Genomic DNA, 25,648 nt, shown 5'->3' with positions numbered 1-25,648 from the left:
GGACAAATACCTAAGTGAAGTCTAGGTAGGACTGTATATAGTATGCACATTATTTAATAAGAGTAAATTCTTTCTATGTTTTGGATGGTCTTACTGCAAAGATTTTAAAACTAAGATTTTTTATTCCCTCACTGATATTCCAAATAAAAATAGCTAAATGTGCTTCTTCAACCCACACTGTGAAAATTCTCAATGGCCACAACAAAATTTGAGAATTATATGGTGGTGATTATTTGATCTCAAATACAAACACTTCTGAGCGAAATGATTACATTTATTGAGATTATAGGTTTAAAGTCTCCATGCTGCCATTCGTAAAATTACTATAATTTATCTAATCAACTGTTAGTTGTATTTAACTCAATACTAAAGTGTTATCTAACATATAGAAACCACCTTTTTCTCTCCTTTTCCATGTGAATCTCTATAAGAATATAAGATTTTGAAATAGATACCTTTGGCAAATGGACACATGGTAACTCATAATTCCTTTATTTTGCTATTTAAAGAGAGAAAGCCCATATAGGGAATATATAATTTGTTTTTACTTTCAAACAATTTAAGAGAACAATTTAAGAAAATAGTTGTCGCACATTCAGTTGTCAAAGCATGCAACTCGTTAAGGACAATTATATAAATGCAACTTACTGAGGCAATTGGATCTTGTTTTTTTTTTTTTTTTTTTTTTTTTGCAGTTTGCTAAACTTAATACAAGGAGACACTGATGTTGTAAAGTAGTCTCACTAGACAATATCAAAATCAAAGGCTTTTGTAAACAACCAAGGATTATTTTTTCCTCAAAACATAAGGACAATTTGTCATTTGCCAAACAAAGATATAATGAAGCCAATTATAAGACTATGAATCAGAACCTGAAAGAGTGAGTTTTAATTGGTTGATTCCAGTTTGGCTTAGCCTCGAACCTTTAAAATGTAATTTAGTCCATGACCCTTCTAAAAGGAAGAGAGAGAAGGCACTGCTGCTAAGTGTACTGACTATGAAATTACATATATGAGCATATTTTTAAAATGGGAATAAAACTGTCTTTCAGTGAAGCAGAATAATTTGATAGTGACACTCCATCCTTGGAAACTGCAAAATGCAATTTTACACTGCTTTGAGTACAAGTATCTTTTGAGCTGTCATGCAGAAATGGTTTCTCTACTTGAAAATGGGGTTTTCCTTTCATCATTCAGGAATGTGTGCCTGTCACTCCCCATTGCCATCGATACAGGGAGCTGTGATTGTACTTGGCGCTGGAGACACTGCTTTTGACTGTGCAACATCTGCTTTACGGTGTGGAGCCCGCCGCGTGTTCGTTGTCTTCAGGAAAGGCTTTGTTAATATAAGAGCTGTCCCAGAGGAGGTAAAATGGAACCATCAGAAAATATGGAGTTGTAATAGAAAAGATTTTAGGAGATGAACTGTTAACATACAATGCTCTGTTTAAGTCATTGGACTGGTCTAGAAATTTTCAGATGAGAGTTAAAAGGGTTTGGAGTCATACCTAATTGTTTCATCTAATTCAGGCATTCATAAGCAAAATCAAATCCATAACACTGATTTGGATAAAAATGAGGAATTTAATTTATCTCTATATGAATAGGATTGATTCTTGTTCTCAGTGCTAATACCTTTGAAATGGTTTATCTCCCACTAATAGCATTAGAATTTGTTAAGTTCTCAGTCTAATCCACACTGTCCATGAAATGTGTGGGCTCTTACTAGAATTTAGTAATTGGAAACATTAAAATAGTCCTGTTAGAATAGCTAGAAAGAGCTGTCATTTGACTGGCTTGGTTTAGACTAGAGGGAAGAATTAGGAACAATGGTCAGAAGAATGTAAAAAGTCTTTTATCATCTTTGCATAAACAAAACTCTCTAATTGGAGGAGTTCAGATAGAAAAGCTAGATCTTCCAACTGGCCAAGTTCTATACATTATAGAACAGGAACAGGTACAGTTCTCTGAGATTCCTTGCAATTCGAATATTCAATTATTTCCATGCATTTAAAAAAGTAAACAATATAGCAGTCTGAACTTATAAAATATATTTCTTTAGATCACAATTGTGAAATGATTTCCTACCAACCCATTCTCCTGGTATAGCATATGAATAATTGATATTACCTCTAAATGCCTCTTTTTAAAATAATTCCTTAATGAAATCTTATTGTGAATTACCATAGAATGAAAATGATATTATTAAAATAGGATATGAGTATATCATCATTTTATAATGTTCCATTATTATTTAAATAATAATAGCCAGTATTTCTATACAACTTGCAAAAAAGAAAAAGAAAAACTGAATTAGAAGATAGCTAAGTAGATACAATAAGGAGGGAAGGGGTGGAAGTCATAGAAATAAATTCAATTCAATGACCATTCATAAATATGTACTACTGTGCTCTAGAGCACTGGGGGTACCAAAAGTGATGCAATGCTTGTCCTCAAGAAAGTTATTATAACTGCATTAAATATGCTAAATTTACTATATCTAAGGAGATAAATATATACATATAGAATTATTTTGTTACATTTGGTCCCAGAATTAACAACCCCAGGACTTAGGTGTTATTATTACTCTCGTTTTACAAAGGAGGACATTGAGTCAGATACCTTAAGATATATACAAGGTCATATAATTAATACATTTCTAAAGCAGAATTTGGATATAGGTCTTCCTGATTACAAATCCAGGGCTCTATTCCATTTTCCAAAATGTTATTAATTGTTGAGTTTTTTAGTTATTTATTGATTTCTTACATGTAGATTAACAATTTAATTTAATGAATATATCATCATGGGAAATCAAAATTGCATCTAGCTTTCTACTTTATGGTGTCAATGCCAATGAAAAACATCCTTGAAAAATTTCTTTTCCATTTCCTACATTCCATGGATGCCACTGATAGGTAATAAGAGTGGGGATGGGGAAGCAACAAGAAGGGAATCACTAGTAGAGTGGCATCTAAACTCCCATCAATACAAGCATCTATCCATCAATCAATCAACAATCTTTACTAAGCTTCTATTATACTAAGCATGATACAACAGGCACTGTTATAAATCATTGATTTAAAAGAAAAATAAATAAGTGTTTTAGGGTTAAGTATTGAACTTTGACATAGCCCCATGAAACCTGCTTCTAAACTAGCACAATGTTATTAATTATTCTTTGAGACCAGCAATTCAACACCTTTTGAATCTTCCTTATTGTATCATCATCTGGCCCTTGAAAACAGTAGAAGAATTGGTGTCATATTTTCCAAAAAAATGTAGCTAAACTATTTCTACAATAGTCTCCTGATCTATTAGTCTAATACCATCCCAATAAAGGGAAAAAAGACTAATCTTACACAAACGGATTAGCAAAGAAGACAATCCTCATAGAAACGCTTAACAATGTCACTATATAAAACCTTTCGTCTTAGTTGCTGTTCATTCATTTCGATCATGTTTGTCTCTTTGCAATTCTATTTGGGGTTTTCTTATCAAAGATACTGAAGGGATTTGTCATTTCCTTCTCCAGATAATTTTACAAATGAGGGAACTGAGGCAAATAGAGTTAAGTGATTACCCCAGGATGGCACAGCAAATAAATATCTGAGGCCGGATTCGAAGTCAGCCCTTCCTGACTCTGTCTAGCATTCTATCTATTTTGCCAACTAACTGCAATCTTTGAGATTCTGCAAATAAATATTCTATTCCTCTCTTGAAGGCTTTCATGTCACACTGTTAATTCAAAAATAACTTGTAGATTATTAAATTTAAAAAAAACTTAATTCTCTTTTAGAAAAAAATGTTTCTTAGTCTTGGTTTATATATTAGATTTTTGATACTGAAAGTATAAGTGGAGTATAAACATAACATTTTATATATAACCTTATTAAATTCTTCTTTATATAATTTCAACCCAATGTTCTAGACTGAGCAAATATTTTGGAATCTAGATTCTGTCATCTTATATATTATCTGGTCTTGTGCCTCCAGCAAATATGATAAGCATGGCATCTAAACTTTCATCAGTCCATCAATCAATCAACAAGCTTTTACTAAACAGCTATTATACCAACTTTTGTATACCAAGAATTGTGCTAAATAATTGATTTAAAAGAAATATAAAGTTAAATCTCATAGGGTTAAGTACTGAGCTTTGGCACAGCCCCATAAGATCTCCTTCCAATCTAGCACAATGCTATTAATGTGATTCTTTGAGACTGGCAATTCAACAACTTTTTTCAACAATTCAACAATCTACCTTATCATACCATCATCTGGCCTTTGAGAATAGTAGAAGAAAAGGCATCATATTTTTCACAAAAAAAATGTAGTTAAACTATTTTTACAATAGTCTCCTAATCTATTAGTCTAGTAACCATCCCAAGAAAGGGGGAAAAAAGACTAATCTTACATTAACTGATCATTGTGGCTTCATTTAGTTATGCTGGCTTTTCATAATTCTTGCTTAATTTATAATTGTTTTCCAACTATCCCTTTAAAAAAAATGCACTCTAGGATTTTTGCTGAGAATCCAGTTGAATATTATCCAGTTGTAGCTTGCAAATTCCATTCTCTTCCATATTAAAATAACAACAAGCAATATACTCAGCATTCATTGAATTCTGGTAGATGGAAGCTATTCTTTAGCACTATAAAACTTTTGTTAAACTATAATATATCAATTCCTTCAATTTCCCCCCCTCTCAATTTCCCTTCTGAAAGTTTACAATATGAAAGTCACCAAATATCAAATCCTTTTCCTATAAATATTTGTTTTGATGAATGAATTTTATATCTCAAGATAGTATCTTTAATGAAATCAAATTCTGTAATTCTCTCCTCTTTCCCTCTCCCTTTCATTCTCTTTTCCTGTTCCTCTTTTTCCCTCCTCTCCCTCTCCTCTTCTTCTCTCCTCTCCCTTCCCTTTCTCTCTCCTCTCCCTCCTACTCCTCTCCTTGTCATTTCTGTCCCCTCTCCTCTTTCTCCTCTCTTCTCTCTCTCTCTCTCTCTCTCTCTCTCTCTCTCTCTCTCTCTCTCTCTCTCTCTCTCTCTCTCTCTATATATATATATATATATATATATATATATATATATATATATATATATATGTATGTGTGTGTGTGTATGTGTGTGTGTGTATACACACACACATATCTGTCTCTGTTGCTCTGTGTGTCAGATCACACACACATACACACACACACAAACGGATGCTACTGACAAACTAGAGCATCTTGTTGAAAGTCTTCAGGGATCTCAGAAATTGTTCTGCACTATCCTCTAAGAAGATGAGGGGAAATCCATTAATAATTCCCTACAGTATTTTCTGCAAAGTCAAACAGATGAGATTAAATTTCTCAGGATAACAGAATCCCCCAAATATGAGTATCAAAAGCAGTTGACAGATCTGATCAAAATTTATGGGTGCTTTAAGCAGTTCATAATGTCTGAAAGAGGACAAGAAGGTCAATATTTAATGTGCCAGTTTGACAAGTGAAAACTAAGGGGTGAGGGTGAGAATTGTTGTGTCTATCCTTATTATGACTCAGAATTGGGTTATACTGATTATTATAGCAGAGAGAGGATTAGCCAAGGAGATATCAAGATTCTGTTGTTATAATCTAAATCTTCTGGTAATATGACAGGTATTTAGGAGGAGAGCTTTTATCTTTGTCGTGAGAAGATGATAGATTTCTAAGATGTCTGATGGGATGCAAGACTGAGTTGCCCATCATGTTGCAAGAGTCATCACTAAGTGACTTTAATGATCTTCACCTTCCAGAGTTACATTAGCTACTCTGCTAGATAGATGTTTCTAAGTGAAAATAATAAAGTTCCCTTCCTTTATACATTTAACAGGTTACAAAATGCCTGATCTCTTAGCTAAGATTTATTCACATATTCCTATGGAATTAAACCAACAAATTTTGAGGCCATCTAATAAAACTTTTAATTCAGCATTCAAGTAATTAATTTATTTTTGGTTATTTGTATACTCATAGTGATATATGATTGCTTCTAAGTTTCTATTTGGATACATTTAAATATTTAAAATAATATTCTCTGATATGTTGATTTTATAAATCTTTTAGTTTATTTAGATTAATGTAAATGGGATATACTTAAAAATAACTATATGAGAATTGCCTCTTCATATCTTTGATCAAAGAATGATCAAACATGCTTTAATACATAAAACTAAATAAAAAGACACAGGAGACATAAATTAAACAATTTTGTCCTTGCTTTGTTCAACTTTATATATGGCTATAGATATATGTCCATTTGTAAAACATATATAATATCCTAAAATATATAGTACATTAATATATTGTTTATTTATAATGTTATTTAATAAATTTGTGTATAATGTATCAATCTTATATGTTGAATAGTCTATAAAATATAGAAGGCATATTCATATAAATATAGAACAATATATATATAACAGAGGTTCAGTTTTGTGATACAATCCCTTTTTATTTTTATACAAAGATAATTTTACTTTGTGAATTATTGCTAAGTGTACAATTTTTTAAAAAGTTTACTTTTTTTTAAACACATAAGAAAATAGCTACTATAAGTTTAAGAACTCCATTGAAATTAATGAGGATCTGATCTATAGCATTTCTACAATTTTGGATAATTACAAATTATTTAACTTTGGTCTATCACAGTGTTTTATGTAGTTGGTCTATGAGATTTGCAAAAAAAGTAATTTGTCCTATGCTACACAAATAACTCTAAAATTGACTATACTGATAAGTTTGTAGAAATTGAATTCATTAGGGTTGGTAGAAAATTACTTCTTTACAACTATATAAACATGTCTATGTCTACAGTAGAATTTGGTATGGTGTATGGAGATAGGCCGATGTAGTTGAAAGAACTCTTGGCTGTGAATCAGAAGAGGTGAGCTCAAATCCAGATTCAACTTCAGTTTTACAAGTCATCTTGACCTTGGTCAAATTATTTGCCTTGTCTTCACTACAGTTTCCTTATTTAAAAGAAGATCAGTTTTGACTAGTTGGTCTTTAAAGCTCAGCTCTTTCAAATCTAAAATTATTTAATTTTACACTTTGCTAATTGATAAGGAAAATATATCTAATAGGAATAGGATAAAACCTCTTAGTAGGTGTTGATTAAAACTAATTGAAAGTTCAATCATATCAGTAAAAGTTACATTTGGAATCGGTTGCTCAAGTAAATTAATATGAGGGAGGTGCTACAGAGATATTTATTTGATACTGGATACAACATTGTTGGAATGGATATCAATAAGATCAAAATCTGAATTCTACTTCACACACACACACACACACACACACATACACTTATATATGTGTGTGTGTGTGTGTGTGTGTGTGCATATATTGTAATTATGTGATTAGAAGAATGTCACTTGATTTCTCTCATCTTTAATTTCCTCAGCTTGTAAAATAGGGATAGCAATAGTATGTAATTCATAGGGCTCTTGTAAGGTTCAAATGAAAAGGTACATGAAAAAGTAGTTTGGGAATCTCAATTGTTATTTAAATGCAAATTATAATAATTATTATTACAAAATAATTATTTTTAAAGCTATGATAGCATTCAAAGTCACTTAAATGTTAAGTAAACAAAAAAGGATTGTACATGTACAGGAACCATCAGGAAACCATTTCTTTTTTTATTATTATAGAAAAGAAAATTAACAATCTTTAAAGACTCTGAAATAAATTCTGTTCCATTTGGGGGGGGAATACTTGCAATATTGACAGTATGTATTCCTCTCAACTTACAAAATCAATTTACCAAACATCTCATAAATATATACTTGTTTCTATAAAAAGGTTCATGGATGGTATTTTTTGAGTACAATTATCCATTCTTTTGTAATTATTGCTGTAAATGTAATTCACAAGCAAAGTTCTTAAGAGAGGTGTAGCAAAGTATCTATTTCTAAAGAAAAGTATAGAAAATTCTTGCTTGCTTTTACCATGAGTAATCTTTTAGTAATCCTAAGAAAGCGGCATTACCTTTTCTGTGAATAGGGTAAAGATTCCTAGCCTTTCCTCTTGCCAATTCAAAAGCATAAATTGATTCCCATGGTAGTAGGGTATCTATCAACATACCTAATTATGGAAAAGCTAATAGGTTGTTTTTTTGGCTTCAGGAACCCATGTGAAAGCTCCAAACACTAAATGGCCCTCAGTTCTCTGAAGACCCCTTCAATTTCTGAAGTAATAGTTGTGAAGTAATAGAGAAGGAAGCAGAGCCTAAAAGCTATTATCCATCTGACCAAATTAACTCTGAGTACTTAGTGATTTTTTAACACATGGTCAAAAAGTTGATACCCTACTTTATGAAATTAGCCACATCCATATTGACATTCTTGGTATGAATTAAATTAGAATTAATAAAAAGGCTGCAATTAAATTGAATAATGTCTTCAAAAAATTTAATTGTAGAGAGAAATAATGCACGTTGGTTCTAAAGGAAAACAAAAAAGTATCTTATGCTGGAATATGTAATTATGTAGAGCTTGGAACCTGGAATCAAGAAAACCTGGATTCAAATCCACCCTCACACACTTTCTGTGACCCGAGGCAAGTCATATAACACTTTGCCTCAGTTTTGTCATCTATAAAATGTTTAGAGAAGGAAATAGCCAAATAACCCAGTATCTTTCCCAAGAAAACCCCAAAAGTGATAAAAAAAAAAAAGTTAAATTATACTGGGACAATTAAATAACAGCAATGATTTTACTCCATCGTGAAGTGAGTAATTATTTTGTTCAAGTCTACTCAAGATGATTTCCCTTATAGAAGATGAAATTTAAGAAAAGCAAGATTTTATAACCTCTAAATTGGAAGGGACCAATGAATTTATCTAGTCTCACTTGTTTTAATCTTTCAAGCTTCATCAATATAAATCTTAATACTCAGTGACTTTAGTAGAAGGGTGAGCAGAAGGATGATATATCAACACGCACAAATATATGGGAAAAGATGATTTAGAATCAAGAAATAAAAATGGTCAAAAATGTTTAGAGTTCCCAGAAATTTCAGTTTTATAGAACTGATTCATTTCTCAATATAAGATTTGGAAGACATAAGATGTGACAAATAGTTAACTACATTAGAAAAAATATGAATTATATCTTAAATAATATGAAGTAGTTAGAGAAATAGCATTGTTTTAGAATTAACTGTCCAAATGTAAACATATTTTCAAACAGAGCAAACGTCAAATTAAACATCAAATAAGTATAAAGAATAAAAATTAGGAAATGACAACTGGGTTAATATAACAGCTCCAACCTATCCTCTGAATGCAAATTGTTGATTCTATGAAAAAAAATGGGCAAATTGAAAACATTTACAGTACCACCATTTCCTAGAGAAGATTAACTAATAGGAAAGTAACTGTACACAAATGACAAAAAGCATCTAGGAACAACCTTAACTAACACTTGATCCCATGGTAAGAAATGAAAAATGGCAACCAAAGGCAACAGTAGTTTAGTTAATTTTCAAAATATTACAGTTAATAAATTAAAAGGTATAAAATGTTGAACAATATGAATAAGAGCAATTATAGAACAAAAAATTATTAAAATACCAGCATAGAGTCAACACTCCCTCATGCTAGTTATCCACACAAATTCAACCGTTTCCTCACCCCCCAAAAACACAGATAAAAATGCATTAAATATATGACTTGTTACATAGATTTTTGTACACAAGAGAAGAGATTTATGATAGCAATATAGAACCAGCTTCTTGCCAATAGATATTGCAGATATTTTTAAAGAACTCAAGTCATATTGACCAATACAAATCACTCAAGGAAATCACAGAAACAATGCCACATAGCATTGCAGATTGTAACAATTTGTCATCTATGTAAGAGTTAGAAATACAAAGTTTGATGTCTAGAATTGTATTCAGAAATTACTGTCATAAATTAAAAGGCGAAAATCTCTCTATTACAAATACATGACACTCTTCCCAAAGATATATTCTAGAATTTAAAAAATAAAATACACTGCAATTGGAGCATTTGCACAGAAAAAAAAATGTTTTCCAAAATTAACTCAATATAACATTTATAAAAATAATTAAAAACAATTTTCTAAATAGATTTTTCTATATTATAATACAACTGATACAATCTCCAAATTATGTGGGAAGAAAAACTTTCCAATTTTAAAGATCTAATTAAATATTTTTAAATCATCTGAACAACATTCCCATAATCCTATCTAAATTACTTTCATTGAACCTTCATAATAGGAACTTTTTATCAAAATACATAGAGTTTCATAAGACACTAAATATAAAAATGTAAACAAATGTAAATATAGGACAGTATCTAATTGAACTCCCTAGAATAAGACAAGGAAGAATAATAATAACACATTTCTAATTTAATTATTTATTTTCATGCTTAGGAAATTGGTATTAAGTGACTTATCCTAGGTCACACAGCTAGGATAAGTTCCTCAGGTCCTCCTGACTTCGTGGCTGATGCTCTATCGTGTTATCTTGCTGCCCCTCTAATTTGTTTTTACAAAAACATTTTACCTGTACTACTATATCATTTGAGTTTCCCAGAATCCTTGTACAATAAGTGATAAAGTTATAGCTAAAACATATCTGTACCAATATTGAACAAGTTTTTCTCCAATTGGATTTGGAGTAAACAAGTCCTGTGCTCTATTTTCTATCATTGTTCTTTCTATTGTTCATGTTTTTTTATAGATTTGATTATAGTTTTCACCATTCTAGGCAGAAGTGTTGAAATATTTGAGAGAAAGCAAACAATTTTAATATTTGTAAATGATCCTTTCATGTTAACCCTGTCCAGACAACAATTCATTGGCGTTCTCTCAAGTTTTTTCCATTTCCATTTTTATTGAACTTCAGCAAAGAGGTCTGCACACAGCAAAATGTTTACAGACTTAACAAAGCTTTGGAAAGATAGCTATAAAGCTTTTCTTTTAAATTTTCATTATACTTCTTGATGGTGTCAGTCAAAATAAATTTATCAATGATTTATTATGTGCCAGGGTCTTTTTAGTCCCTGGTAATAGTATTATCTTGGATTTTTTTTCTCCCCACATATGATAAAGAAAATAGAGATAAGGCTCCTTGCTTTCTTTCTGTCTCTCATACCTACTCAGTTCTCATGTCATAGTTTCTATTGCCCTTCTTTAGAAAAATTTCTCAGCTAACTAAAGAATATTCAGTCTTTTTTTTTCAAAAGCAATTTCAGAGCATTTCACTGGTCATATGCTTTCAATGACTGTTCATTTTCTCTATCTTCATTTTCCCAATCACATTTCTCTCTCCCAAGACCCTTTCTTATCTTCTGATCTTTCTTTACCTTTTTCCAGTGTAATATCACTCCTTCCCAAGTAAACATATCCCTTCAAAATTACATCTTCCTATGCCTAGTTAAAAATGTTTTTTCTCCAAATAAATCAAATGGAAATCCCAGCTACTTAACAGCAAAAGAGCAAAAGCTGGCATGATTTATGTCTCTCTCATCCAATAGCAGTATCCTATATGCATTAGAGCATAATATCACTGGAATTACTCCAGCAGGCAAGGAGAGTAATCTCTGTGAGTGGCCAAAATCTTCTGAGCCTAACTCTATGCATTGGCAGATAATAACTGAAAATGTTCAATTATTTGAATGCTAATATTCTCATTTTTGAGACATAAGCTTTGCTGATAGCAAGAGCATTAGTATTTCTGAATATAGAAATGTTACAGTACACAGAAGCATTTTGACTTTAATTGTATATTAAGGTATCTATGCCCTCAGAAACAAAAATAAAACAAATTCATGGGATTATAAAGCTAGAATTAGGGATGCCTGAGTTCAGGCAGCATTATGGAGGGGAAGGTATTTGAGATCATTCAATTAATAGATATTTATTAAGGACCTACTATGTGCCAGGCACTCTGTTTGTATTAAGCAGTAACCTTGGTTCAAATTATCCCTTTCAAATGACATCATATTTGTAAAAAAAATTGATTTGCACAGTGACTGGAACAGTAGACAGTATATAAATATTTATTTGGTCCCCTCCCTTTATCTCTTCCCCCTCCAACACAAATAGCAATCCTTCACTGATTATTAAATGCAAATTAATTTGAAAAGTTTATTAACCTATACTTTATGCAAGACACTGAGTTCATTCTCATGATATAAATACAAAAGTGAAAATATGTAGTTTTTGTTGTTAGTAATAATAATAGCCATTATTTATCTAATGCATGTTTGTAGAGCACTTTACAAACCTTATTTTAGTCTTACTACAGCCTTGAGAATCTGATATTATTATCCCAATTTTGTATATGAGGAAATTGAGGAAATAATGGGTAAATGACTTGCTTAGTATCACAGAGCTACATTGTCTGAAGCAGTATTTGAGCTACAATCTTTCTGCCTTGACCACCAGCTCTCTTTTGGTGGGAAAATAACATATAAATTGATAAATAAGCACCAAATATTCATGAGTACTCACAAAAGGAAGAAAGCAATAATAACTGAAATCAAGAAAGACCTACTGAGCATCCTTGAAGTTAGGAATGGCTTTGAGTCTGTTGCAGAGTCAGAGAGTATTTTAAATATGTGAGATCATTTCAGCAAAGGATAGAAAGAAGGCAATGGAATGTCATGTACAAGGAATTCAGAATAGTTCAATTTGATAAGAGCAGAGGGTACAGAAAGGGGAGAAATGCAAAATAAATTTGGCAAAATGAAAGAGCTATATTGTAGAGTGTTTTATAGATCTGGCTTAGTATTTCTTATCACTGAATTTGATGGCAAAAATGTCTATAACAAGTAAGAAATTTTGTAGTATAAGATAAATAGCCAAGAAAACAAGATGAGACAAAAGAGAACCTGAATTTGAACATGAGAGATACTTCAAGTATGTGCTACATTATCATGATATTTTATTTCTACTTACAACTGAAAACAGTGCTGTTATAAATAAGTGTTATATATTGATTTATTCAAACTGTAAACATTTGGCATTGTTGTTCAATCAAGTGTGGCATTATCATTAAAATTTAGTATCAGGTGACATTTTTGAAACACAATAAAGCATTATTATATTGATGATGTGCAAGGTGTCGCCTTATCTAAATGTGACAAAACCAACCCATGAAGATATATGGAACTTACACTCATTAAACCATTTTTATTATATCATTAGAAATGTTTGAATTATTTTGTCCTCTAAAAACAATAATATCTTATTCTGTAAGGGAAAAATAATCTATAAAAGTTGTTTAACTTCTCTCTCTCTCTCTCTCTCTCTCTCTCTCTCTCTCTCTCTCTCTCTCTCTCTCTCTCTCTCTTTCATAAAGAACTCCGAGTAGGTACAGTGAGATGATAAAAAGAATAATGAATCTAAAGAAGCATGGATTAGATCTGGTATTTTAAGTTCAGTCTTCATGCATATTATTAGTTGTTAGCAATTTATGTTCAAACTGCTATGTATATTAATGTTTTCTACAGATATTTATAGTTAGTCATGTTTTAACATATAAGATATTCTGGGTATTTGACAATAATTTCATGCATGCAGAAATACATTTTTTATAAACTCTGGAACTTAAGAAGAAAGATTTAAAGTTTAGAGATAGTTTTAATAAGATCATTCATTCTCCAATAATTCTGAATGATCAAATAAGATAATATAGAGAATGCTTTACATCCTTAAAAATCCAGATTCACTATTAAAGAAGAATGAATGTATAAATGTCATTACAGTGGGCAATGTGTCACTATCCAATTTAGGCCCAATTGATCGGACACTGGTCTAGAAAAGGCAGGCAAGGAATTGGATTATTTTCCTAACAATATCTTCATTTAGATAAGTAATAGCTCAGTTTCTCTATCTAAAAAATCCCTTTGTTTTTGTGAAAAAGAATAGTGTAAAACTTTTTTTTGGTTTTATGTGAAAAATAGTAAACCAATATGAAAGCCATTTTATGTTTTTTTTTATATTTTTATTAATAGAATTCTGTTTTGTGAATAGTCTTACACAAAAGGGGGGATGGGAGAATAGGGAAGACAAAGAGTATGGGGCCTGCTTACTGAGGATGTAAAAAACCCTTTGCACTGACCCTTAAATGTTCTACAACCCTGTCTATTCTGATCATTCACTGGTATTTTTTGGCTCCTCCAATCATATTGACTTTTCCCAGCATAAATAAATTATCCTGCTGATAGATTATGGTATTCATTTTCACTTTGGGCATGATAAAATAATAAAAATTAATCTTCAGAGAACGAAGAATAGGAACCAACTCATTGTCCACAGAATCTTCATGATCCATGTGCTGATGGTGGGACATAAAACACAAATGAGAGACTTTTCTTCAGATACCAGTATAATTCCCAGTTCCTTCTGACTGATAGATGTATCTTTACATCTATTTACCAACATTTAAGTTCTTGATAACTGACTCTTAAGAATCAAATAATATTTACAGCTCTTTACCAACATTTAAGTTCTTGGTAACTGACTCTTAAGAATCAAATAATATTTTCATCTTTAATAAATGTAAGGGGAAAAGTAAAAAAAAGTCTGATGCTTGTTTAAATATATAGTTGAAGAAGGCCTTTTTTTCTTTAATTTTATTCTTTTCTGTTTTGTCTTAGATGGAGCTTGCTAAGGAAGAAAAATGTGAATTTCTGCCTTTCCTATCCCCAAGAAAGGTCATAGTAAAAGGTGGAAGAATTGTTGCTATGCAGTTTGTTCGGACAGAGCAAGATGAAACCGGAAACTGGAAAGAAGATGAAGACCAAGTAGTCCAGCTGAAAGCAGACGTGGTGATCAGTGCATTTGGTTCAGTATTAAGCGATCCTACAGGTACAATGCTCAATGATTGTAATGTGTAGCATAGCTGTCTATTATTTTAGTTCTACAAGAGTTTCCAGCTTTCAGGGAAGTGTTTTTCAGTTTGATAATTAATGTCCTTCCCTTAGCATGAAAGTAGGGCAATAAAAAAGAAAAATCATTATTAGTTTTAAATGGGAACTGGTAGAAAGATAGCAGGAAGAATCATTCATTGGTAGTACTGTATCTAAGTGAAGAAACAAAATTGTTTTACTTTATAGTAACTTATTTTAATCCACTGTTTTGTTTTTAACCTCATCATGGTCATCATATTTCAAACTGAAAAGGTAAAATGTAGAGGGCAGGAACTCTGGAGAAAGTATACTTGAAATAAGGATACTTACAACAAGGTGTTAACTCTGTGATTAATGAGATGATGGTTCCCTAGTACTTATTACTTAGTATGGTGATGTAATGGTTCTCTAGTTCACACATAATTAGTGTTCTGTAATGATGTAATTATACTGAGGTATTTAAGGTCTGAGAGGACTGGAAATAGAGACTCCCTCTTAGACCATCAATCATGGTGGCTCTCTTGCCTCCTTTACTTCATTAAGATCAAGGCTGGTCCCAAAATCCTCCAGAGAGCTAGTTAGGAAACTACATTTTGGTGCCTGAAAAGGGAACTCCAGACACTACAGTAAAAGAAGGAGAAAGAAGAAAAAAATGAAGGAGAAGGAGGAGGAGGAAGAAATAGAATTAGAATTTATATAGGTTTAATGTTTATAAAGATCTTATAGATATCTCATTTTAACTTCAAAACAACATTGGGAGGTAAATGCTATTTTTAGTCTTATTTTTCAGTTGAGGAAACTGAGGCAAACAAAAATTCAGTGACTTTTCAAGGGTTTATACAGCAAATGTTTAAGAATAGATTTGAATTCATCAGGAAGACCTGAGGTCCAAGTCTAAGCTATACAATTTAGCTCTCTGATAGAGAAATTATAACATAGTGTTATGAGTCATCTTAATTAAAGGCATGGGAATTCCATACAAATCAAAGTTATTTATATCTCTAAAGTATGATTCAAGTCACATTTAAAACCTGAGATATGCCAGATCATAATAAGGGGAAGAATTAAATTTTTAAAAGCATTATTTTTTTTCATTTCTTCTATGTAGCATTAGATAGAAGTACTAAGAGAAGTGAAATAGCAAAAAAAAGCAGTGGGGAAGCCAAAGTTACCTCATTTTCACATTGAGTCATCAATGTTTGACTAGGTAGAGAGAGATAATATTTTACTGTTCATAAAAAAATATGGCACTTATTTGTGGCCAGCATAAAAAAGCCTAAAAGTACAAAACTATCAATACTGATATATTAAATTACATTGGTAATGCAATAGATACTATAATTCTCTCTATAAAGAGAGAGACTAACAAACATAATCACTCACCCCAATGTCAAAGATTTGAGAATTTTATTGACAACACATAAATCTAAATCCCTTTTTTTGATTGTCTACTAAGGGCATATATTGTAAAGTTTATTTATAGAGCTGAACTATTTATGCATCTTTGCCTAGCAAAACAAATGATTTCTATAATATTAGTTGGGTTTTTGTTTGTTTTGAGAGGTGGTTGCTTTTTTTTTTCCCCACCAGGCTTAATTCCATTGATATAGGGAGTTCCTAAGAAAATACTTGTCCTCCTAGTGAAGGTCTGCATGTCCTCTGTAATTTAGAAATTTAAAAGACCAGTGTGCTATACTACAAAGTTAAGTAACTTATTATTATATACAAGGATATCATAGACTTGACCTTGTGTCTTCTTGAATCTAAGGCTACCTTTCTATCTATCATGATATGCTGTGTCTTTAGATAATAATGAAAATTCAAACATCAAAATATCTTGGTTATAATAAAGAATTATTATGTCTTCCAATGGTATTTAGAAGGATTCAGGCATTTGGTGGTAATTAAAGTAAAATATTTCTAGATAGATAGGGAACATATTTTCTCACTTAATTTTAAATTTCAACTTTTAATTATGAGGACATAGCCTTTGTTGTTTTTTGCTAATTTACTGACCAATAAAAAATTAATTGAGTGTAAAATCTATTTATGCTTACCCTGAAGTACTTAGGAAATATATGTACACAGATATTATGTATGGCAATTGTTTAATGAATGTTGGTGACTAAAGATTGGGCTAAATTTATACTCAATTCAGCAAACATTTCTTATCTCAATAATATGAAACTTTAGTAACTCCTTGTTGCCTCTTTCATAAAATGCAAACATGAACCCAGAAAAATTCCTTATTTTCAGGAGATAAGCAATATGAATCTCAGCATTTAAAATCTTTCCCCAATGCTTCTAAGTTTATTTTTTATGTTTGCTTCATGAGTGCCATAGTAGCCCACTTTACCTTGAACTCAACTCTCACTTTATGTTCCACTTTTGTGTCATTTTAGTTATTTTCCTCTATGCTAAAAATAATTTTCACCACTGTTTCTTAGAAGCTTTTTTGGGAGGGAGGGGGACACTCTTGCTTCTTCCTTCTTTTAATAAAAATGTCACACATACCTCCCCCAGGAAGAAGTTTGGAAGATAACCAAATTCTTATAATAAATAAGCAAAACAAATGCATAAAATTCCCTTAAGAACTGCTTTGGCTACATCTATAGATTTTAGTATGTTGTCTCATTGTCATTTTCTTGGATGCAATTATAGGTTGTCTCTGTCATTTGTTGCTTGATCCATTCATTCTTTAGAATTAGATTATTTAATTTCCTATTGCTTTTTTAGTCTATCTTTCCATGTCACTTTGCTGAACATAATTTTATTGAACTATGATCTGAAAAGGAAGCATTTAATATTTTTGCCTTTCTGCATTTGATTGTTAGGTTTTTATTCCCTACTGTATGATCATTTTTTGTGTAGATGGCATGTACTGCTGAGAAAAATGTGTATTCTTTTCTGTCCCTATCCAATTTTCTCCAGAGGTCCATCATATTTAGGTTTTCTAAGATCCTATTAACCTTCCTAGTTTCCTTTTTTGTTTATATTGTGGTTAGATTTGTCTGAATCTGAGAGGGGAAGGTTGAGGTCCCCTACTAGAATAGTTTTACTGTCTATTTCTTTCTGTAAATAGCTTAAAATCTTCCCTGGGAATCTGCCTGCTGTACTACTTTGTAAATATACATTTAGTATTGTTACTACTTCATTATTTATCAAGAAGTACTTTCCTTCCTTATCTCTTTTAATAAAATCTACTTTTATTTTTACTTTATCTGAGATCAGAATTGTTACCCCTGCTTTTTTTTAAACTTCAGCTGAAGCATAATAAATTCTGTTCCAGTCTTTTACCTTTACTCTATATGTCTCTCTCTGTCAAATGTGTTACTTATAAATACCATATTGTTAGGATAATGTTTTTTAAATCCACTTGTGTTATTTGCTTCTGTTTTATGGGAGAGTTCATTCCATTCATATTCACAGTTATGATTACCAACTCTGTATTTTCCTATATCCTATTTTGTTTTTGCCTGGTAGCTTATATTATTTTTTCCTTGAGATTATAGTTTTGGAGTTTCACAACAATGTTCCTTGGGGCTTTCCTCTTGGGATCCCTTTGCAGAGGTAATAGATGGATTATTTTAATGATTAAATATTTCCTCCTCTATTTCTGGAATATTGGGGCAGTTTTCTTTAATGATTTCTTGTAGAATGCTATCCAAGTTCCTTTTTGGTGAAGGCCTTTAGGTAGACCAATAATTTTTTAAATTGTCTCTTCTCAATCTATTTTCTAGGTCGGCTATTTTGCCAATAATGTATTTCATATTTTCTTCCATTTTTTCATTCTTTTTAGTTTATTTGTTTGATTCTTGCTTTCTTGCAAAGTTCTTAGCTTTCATTTGTCCTGTTCTAGTTTTTAATATGTGATTTTCTTCAGTCACTCTTTTTTCATTTGAGTTATTCTACTGTTTAAGGAGTTGTTGTTTTTTTAGACAGTGTTGTTCCTTTCTTTTCCAAACTATTGACTCTCTCATGCATACCTCTTATTTCCTTTCTCATTTTTTCTTCTACCCCTCTGATTTGCCTTTTAAAGACTATTATGAGCATTTCCAAAAAGCTTTTTAGGGCTTCAGACCAATTCATAACACTCTTTTATATTTCTTCTGTGGACATTTTGTTGTCATCTGAGTTTGTGTTAGAATTATACAAAGATAATGACTACAAGGTCCATACCTTTTGACCTTGAGGTCCTGCTACTATAGCTATATCTACAACAAGAAAATATAAAAAACAAGAGTTCATAACCCCCCAAAAAATTATAGTCACAGTTTATGCAGTTTTTAGAGAACATCAATGGATTGCCATAAGTTGGAGAAAGGCTAAATAAGATGTAGATTATGCTATAAATTACTGTACCATAAGAAATAATTATTGTGATGATACAGAGAAATGTAGAAATACATAAATGCAAAATGAATTAAAAAGAACTTAGAACATTGTTAATGAAAAGGATAATGACAACAAAATAATGGAAATTGAATTCTGTAATATTACAATGATCAAACTTGATTCCAAAGTACAGCTGTGAGAAGACTTCTCCTTCCCTTACTTTAGGACTCTGTCTTTGGAAGACTATACAAAATTTCAGAGTTTTTTTTTGTGATGTATTGATAAGTTTTGCTCATCTTTTTTTTTCTTTTTAAATAATTTTTCAAAACACAAGGTTCTCTGGGACACTGAAGGAGGAAGGATAGATTGAGAATTTAGATGAGGTAAAAATAAAATACATAAACCAAAAATAATTGTTTTCTTTATAAAAGTGAGAAAATTACATTTTACTATTCCTGAAAGAGTAGAAAAGTTAGCAATATGTCATGTTTTTGTTACATTACTTCATATACTAAACAAAATTAATATGAGTCACTAAAGTGGCTATTCATAACCTATCCACTGAGAACTTAGATTCTATTAATTAAACAAGGGTGAGATTTTATATTTATTTTCTACCATCTCTATAGCATCTTCATTTGTTGAATATTTTCTATTTCTTCTTTCCCTTCTGAATCCAAAGACTTAAATGCTTTTACATCTTGGGAGAAAAAAAGATCTTTTTTTACCCTGTTGTCAAATATAGTACTTCCCTATTTCTTACCTTCCTTTCACTGTTTGACTTCTCAAGTGAGTGATTATACTTGTCTTCTCCTTTTGCTTACTAATTCATTCCCTCCTTGACCCTTTAAATCTGACCTCTTAGCTCTAATCTCATCCATCTACTAAAATTGAACTCTTAAAGGTCTCTACATCATTCTTGCCAATTTCAATGACCTATTAGCCCTCATTCTCCTTGGTTTCTATAAAATAAAGAATTTCTATCATTTACCATTTTTAATCTATTCCCTCAGCTTCTATATATCTTTCTAATTATTATATTCTCTGTATGCTCAGCCAATCATCTTTATTACTTCCCAATCATTGGTTAAGGGCTTTCTTCAAAGTTCAATTTTTGGCCTTCTATGCTCATGTTGATTCTCTCATTCCCTTTATGCCTCTCTATTTCATGTGTGTATATGTATACATGTTTGCATGTATGTATGTTTGTATATACACACATATACATACACAGAAATATACAAGTTTATGAGCTGTTTGTCATTGGATTGATTAATTTTTGTCTAATGACTTTAAATATCCACATTGCAGATGACCCTTAGATTTAGTTACTTCTAACATAAAAATATGATCATAGTTTCAGTTCCTAACAATCCATTCATTCTCTTTTGCCTGTAAAAGAAGCTTATTTCCATTAGTGGTACTCATTTAGAATACTAAAGGAAATGTCATATTTTTGATGTATTAGTTGTTTTCACTAATTTTTTCTTTTTTTACATGTTTTCTATTATCTTAGTCTGTTATTTAAATTTTTCATTGTTATTTATCTTTACATCTTTTTATTTTGTTGAATATTTCCCAATTACATTTTTAATATAATTTAGGTTGTACTTAGAGTCGTTATGGGCAGCCTGCAAGACATGAGTTTGACAATGTTGTTAGCCTCTAAGTCTGCAAATTGTAGAGAAAGAACTTTCATTGTTGATTGGTAAAGTATGTCTCCAGACCAAGGAAATCAAAGATCAAAAAAGGGTATCTTAATTATAATTATAAAATTATTACTAGATCTTAGATTGATTTTATTATTAGATCTATTTATTATTATTATAATTATTTTTATTTATTATATTTTAATTTTAATTATATTTGTAATTATTATGATGATAAAATAATTATCATAATATTATATATTTTTATTAGATCTTTATATTTAAATCTATTATTAGATTTCTTCCTTATGTGCTTATTCAGGGATGACTGAGCCCATTATAAACTTGTGTCACATAATTTCAACTAAGACCTCTCTTCAGCAAAATTTATTATACCTACTGAATTCACTTTCTCACTCATCACAAAGCCTTTTCCAAAGTTTTTTCAACAATCATTTCCTTGCCAAGGCAAACTCCTCTATATGAATAAATGATCTCATTTCCTCTAATCTTTAGCAAATTACCCTCTTTGTCAACTTTCTCTCTATCTTGCTTATCTTCAATTATCTTCAATCTGTTTATTTTCCTGTTGCCTACAAATATATTCATGTCCCTTCCATTAAAAACTCTTAAATTAAATTAAAAAGTTAAAACTCTCAAATGTTTCATCCATCCCCACTAGCTAACATTCCATATCTATATTACCAAATCATGTTATCTCTTGATTCAATAAATTCCAGTAGCTCCCTATCACTTCCATGATCAAATATAAGATCTATATTCAAATTCCTTCTTAAACTCGTCTTCTGATAGTTTTCATTCTTTTTACACTTTACTTTCCTACCAGAATATTGTATGATCCAGCAAGACTAGTATCCCTGTACAAAATATTCCATCTTGCTCCTCTGGGCATTTCCATTGGTATTTTCCTGCCTCTTCTCATTGTCCCATCTACTGTGGCTTTCTTCAATTACTAATCCAAAACCTACTTTCTACAAGAATTGTTTCATAATCTTGCTTAATTGGTGCCTTCTCTCCATTGATTATCAACAGCTTGTACTGAATATATTCCCAATTAAATTGTGAGTTCCTTATGTTCAAGGACTATCTTTTGCCTTTCTTTGTACATTCAGTGCTTAGTGAATTATTTGACATATAGTAGGAACTTAGCAAATGCTTGTTAAATTATTTACTTGACTTGATTGATTTCATTTTTTTATTAGTACATCCCATACTGATATAATAGAGGCCATTCAGGAAGGTCCCTTTTCCATCATTGATTAGAATCAATCATTATAGTATATGTCTTGGCAAATTAATTCTGTTAAAAATGTCTTGTTCTCCTTCCCATTTTTCACCTTTCAATTCTCTTGAGATTAAATTTGATAAAGTTTCATAAACAGTTATCATATATGGTATTTATAGATTCCTGCTCTTATTGAAAAGTATATGAAAAAATACCACATATGGAACCTGAAGTCTAGCCCAAGCATTAGAAGCAGTTTAAGAAAGTTTTTGGCAACAAGAATGATCAAGCATGCTATTTGGCAGAAAATAATCCAGTTTAAGTAAAGCATATTGGAGGGAAGTAATATGAGATCAAACTGTGAAAATAATTGTCTTTTCAGGCAAAGGAATGTGAACTTTGTTAGTTATTAGGGACTTTATTCCTAGCCTTCTGGTGCAACTATGAGATAGCAGGGATATTTTCTTCTGAACTGCTTTTTACTGTATGACAAAGTTATACTATTCATAATCTTCCATCACCTTCTGCAATGCTTGGCCACAGAACTTGTACAGCAAATTGGTAGTTCCTTTTGCTACTATAACTCTTGCTTTGGAAAGGAGATTAAATTTCTCCTGGTTGAAGTAGGTTACGAGATCAATTGACCATCTTATTGGCATCTATTATATGCTATTAAAATTGTTATAAGAAAAAAATGACAGTCATAATTATTTACTCCATCCTATCCCATTCTTGCCATGTGGAATTGACAGAGTATTTAATAAGGTCATTTTGGAACTGTTCTAATTGGAAATAATGTCTTATTCTTTTTTATTATTAATTTTGTAATTATAATTTTGACAGTACATATGCATGAGTAATTTTTAAAAACATTATCCCTTGTATTCATTTTTCCAAATTTTCCCCTCCCTCCCTTTACTCCCTCCCCTTGATGACAGGCAATCCCATACATTTTACATGTGTTACAGTATAACCTAGATACAATATATGTGTGTAAATCCAATTTTCTTGTTGCATGGTAAGAACTGGATTCCGACGGTATAAGTAACCTGAGTAGAAAGACAGTAGTGCAAACAGTTTACATTCAATTCCCAGTGTTCCTTCTCTGGGTGTAGCTGTTTCTGTCCATCATTGATCAGCTGGAAGTGAGTTGGATCTTCTTTATGTTGAAGATTTCCACTTCCATCAGAATACATCCTCATACAGTATTGTTGTTGAAGTGTATAGTGATCTCCTGGTTCTGCTCATTTCACTCAGCATCAGTTGATGTAAGTCTCTCCAAGCCTCTCTGTATTCCTCCTCCTGGTCATTTCTTATAGAGCAATAATATTCCATAACCTTCATATACCATAATTTACCCAACCATTCTCCAATTGATGGGCATCCATAATGATGTCTTATTCTAATGTGAGTTTTACCTTGAGTTTTGTTCATATTGACTGCATATAGACAACTAATTCTGTATTTGATGAAGGGGCATCATTAGCAATTTCAGATTCTTTTTAGAAAAAAATTAAAATGATTCAGGCAGCTTTGATTAGTAGGTAAGAGTACTAGACTTAGAGTAAAGAAAAATTAAATGATTCATCCTCAGATTCCTGCTAATTATATGACACTAGATAAGTTATCTATATTAACATCTATGTCAGTAGGTTGTTTCATTCAAATGAAATGATATTTAAAGTACTTTGCAAAATTTTAAAATGTTGTATAAATGTTAGTTACAATGATAATAATGTTGGTAATAGTGGAGGTGGTAGCCATAGTAATCTTGATAGAAAATTGTGAAGTAGGCTGATAGTTTGTAAATCTTTATATTATTTTGCTCCTTCATCATACCCCATATTTGCCAATCTACTTTTAAACAATTAACTAAGCATAATAAATATTTGTTCATCATAAAAATTATAAATTACAGATGAATGCCTCAATAGAGAAAAGGAAGGATAATTGGAATTTCATTTTGAAATATTGTGTTTCTTAGAATAAAGGTGCTAATTATTATATTATTATTACTTTTAATAATTATTATCAGTAAACATCATTACTTTGCATCATATTATTTTATTTTTTGTGTTCTCTATTGTGTTTGAAGCTGTTGAGTAGGAAATAGAAACAAAGGACTACATTTTTAGGTTTTCTGCATGCAGAAAATATTCATGAATATTTTGAGTGCAATTTAATTGAATTCCTCATTAAGTAGTTGTCCCAAATTCTAAATGCATCAACGTCCAATTTCAAATTCAATTGAGATAATAGAACTATAGACTTATTTAGTATCTCTACCCAATAGACCTCAAAGCACTTGCACCTTTTTAATCTCATGTATCTGCTCTAATTCTAAATTGTATTGAATTGGGATATTATTATTCAGACTGATTAAAATGAATGACAGGAATTTAGTCACAAAGCACCTCCAAGTGGAAAGTATTCTCCCTTGACTGTCGTAGCCAAGGCCCTTTCTTGGAAATTTACTTGGAAAATTATCTACCTTAATAAAGGATTTGCTTGCTCTCCAACAGAACATCAGGGTCATCTAAGTTGTTTCCTTATATCAGAACCAATTTTAACAGTCTTCTGATTTGTATTAAAAGTCCTAGTTCCTTCTTTTTTCTAATAGAACCAAACAACTATATAAAATGCTTTGGGCATTCCTCTTGGGTAAATATTTTTGGATGAGAATTGGGAGAAAAATGAAAAAAATATATATATATAGGTAGACATATCTTATTTTGTATTGACACTGGCATGTGTAACAAACCTGGATTGACTTTAAATGTATTAAAATTAAATTTTTTGTTTATTTCCCTGGGCAGTGAATTTGAAAAATCCTTTTTAATATCCCTCATAGCAACCCAGTACAGTACACACTATATAATAGTAGTTCTTCAGTTATTTTAGTCATGTCTGACTCTTCATGATCTCATATGGGGTTCTCTTTCCTGGAGTGCTTTGCTATTTCCTTCTCTGGTTCACTTTATAGGTGAGCTAACTGAGGCAAACAGTGTTAAGTGACTGCCCAAGATCATCAGGCTCAGTGCTCTATCCACTAGGCCATTCAGTTGCCTATAACATGTCATAGAGTAAATGTTTCATAGATATTTCTGGATTTACTTTATTCTGTTTTACTCATTTTTGGGGGGGAATTAATTTTTATGAATAATTTCATTAAATTCTCTGTAGTAAGAGAGTACTTCTAATAAAATAATCTACTTGTGAGAGTCGATCTTTCTATCATATCTAGCTCAAAATGTAGTGGTCATTCATGGTCCAATCTCACTACAGTTAGGCCTTGACCAGCTTGTTTTCAGACCTAGGCCAATTTGCTTCACTTGAGACATCAAGTTGACATCTGAGCCCCCAAGGGCTCACCACTCTAGTGTTGTATTTAGTTTGGACATGTAAGCCACTTAACCCACTGCCCTTCACAACTACTGAACTCAGGAGTTCCCTGAGCCTTAGCCTCTTCTAGCAGAGATTACAGGTGTATA

At 31.3% G+C, this 25,648-nt stretch overlaps 1 protein-coding gene across 1 annotated transcript in view; it reads left to right on the top strand.

Moving 5' to 3' along the window:
* DPYD (dihydropyrimidine dehydrogenase) overlaps window positions 1-25,648 on the top strand; it is a 956,758-nt gene that overhangs the window by 421,335 nt on the left and 509,775 nt on the right. Inside the window, exons 10-11 of the mRNA XM_074262758.1 lie at window positions 1,197-1,366; window positions 14,676-14,886. Of these exons, the coding sequence (XP_074118859.1) occupies window positions 1,197-1,366; window positions 14,676-14,886 (381 nt within the window). The remainder of the gene's footprint in view (window positions 1-1,196; window positions 1,367-14,675; window positions 14,887-25,648) is intronic.

Source organism: Sminthopsis crassicaudata, chromosome 4 (assembly GCF_048593235.1).
Source record: "Sminthopsis crassicaudata isolate SCR6 chromosome 4, ASM4859323v1, whole genome shotgun sequence".
Taxonomy (NCBI): domain Eukaryota; kingdom Metazoa; phylum Chordata; class Mammalia; order Dasyuromorphia; family Dasyuridae; genus Sminthopsis; species Sminthopsis crassicaudata.
Note: the sequence above shows the minus strand (reverse complement) of the source record. Positions and strands in the feature narration are given on the sequence as shown.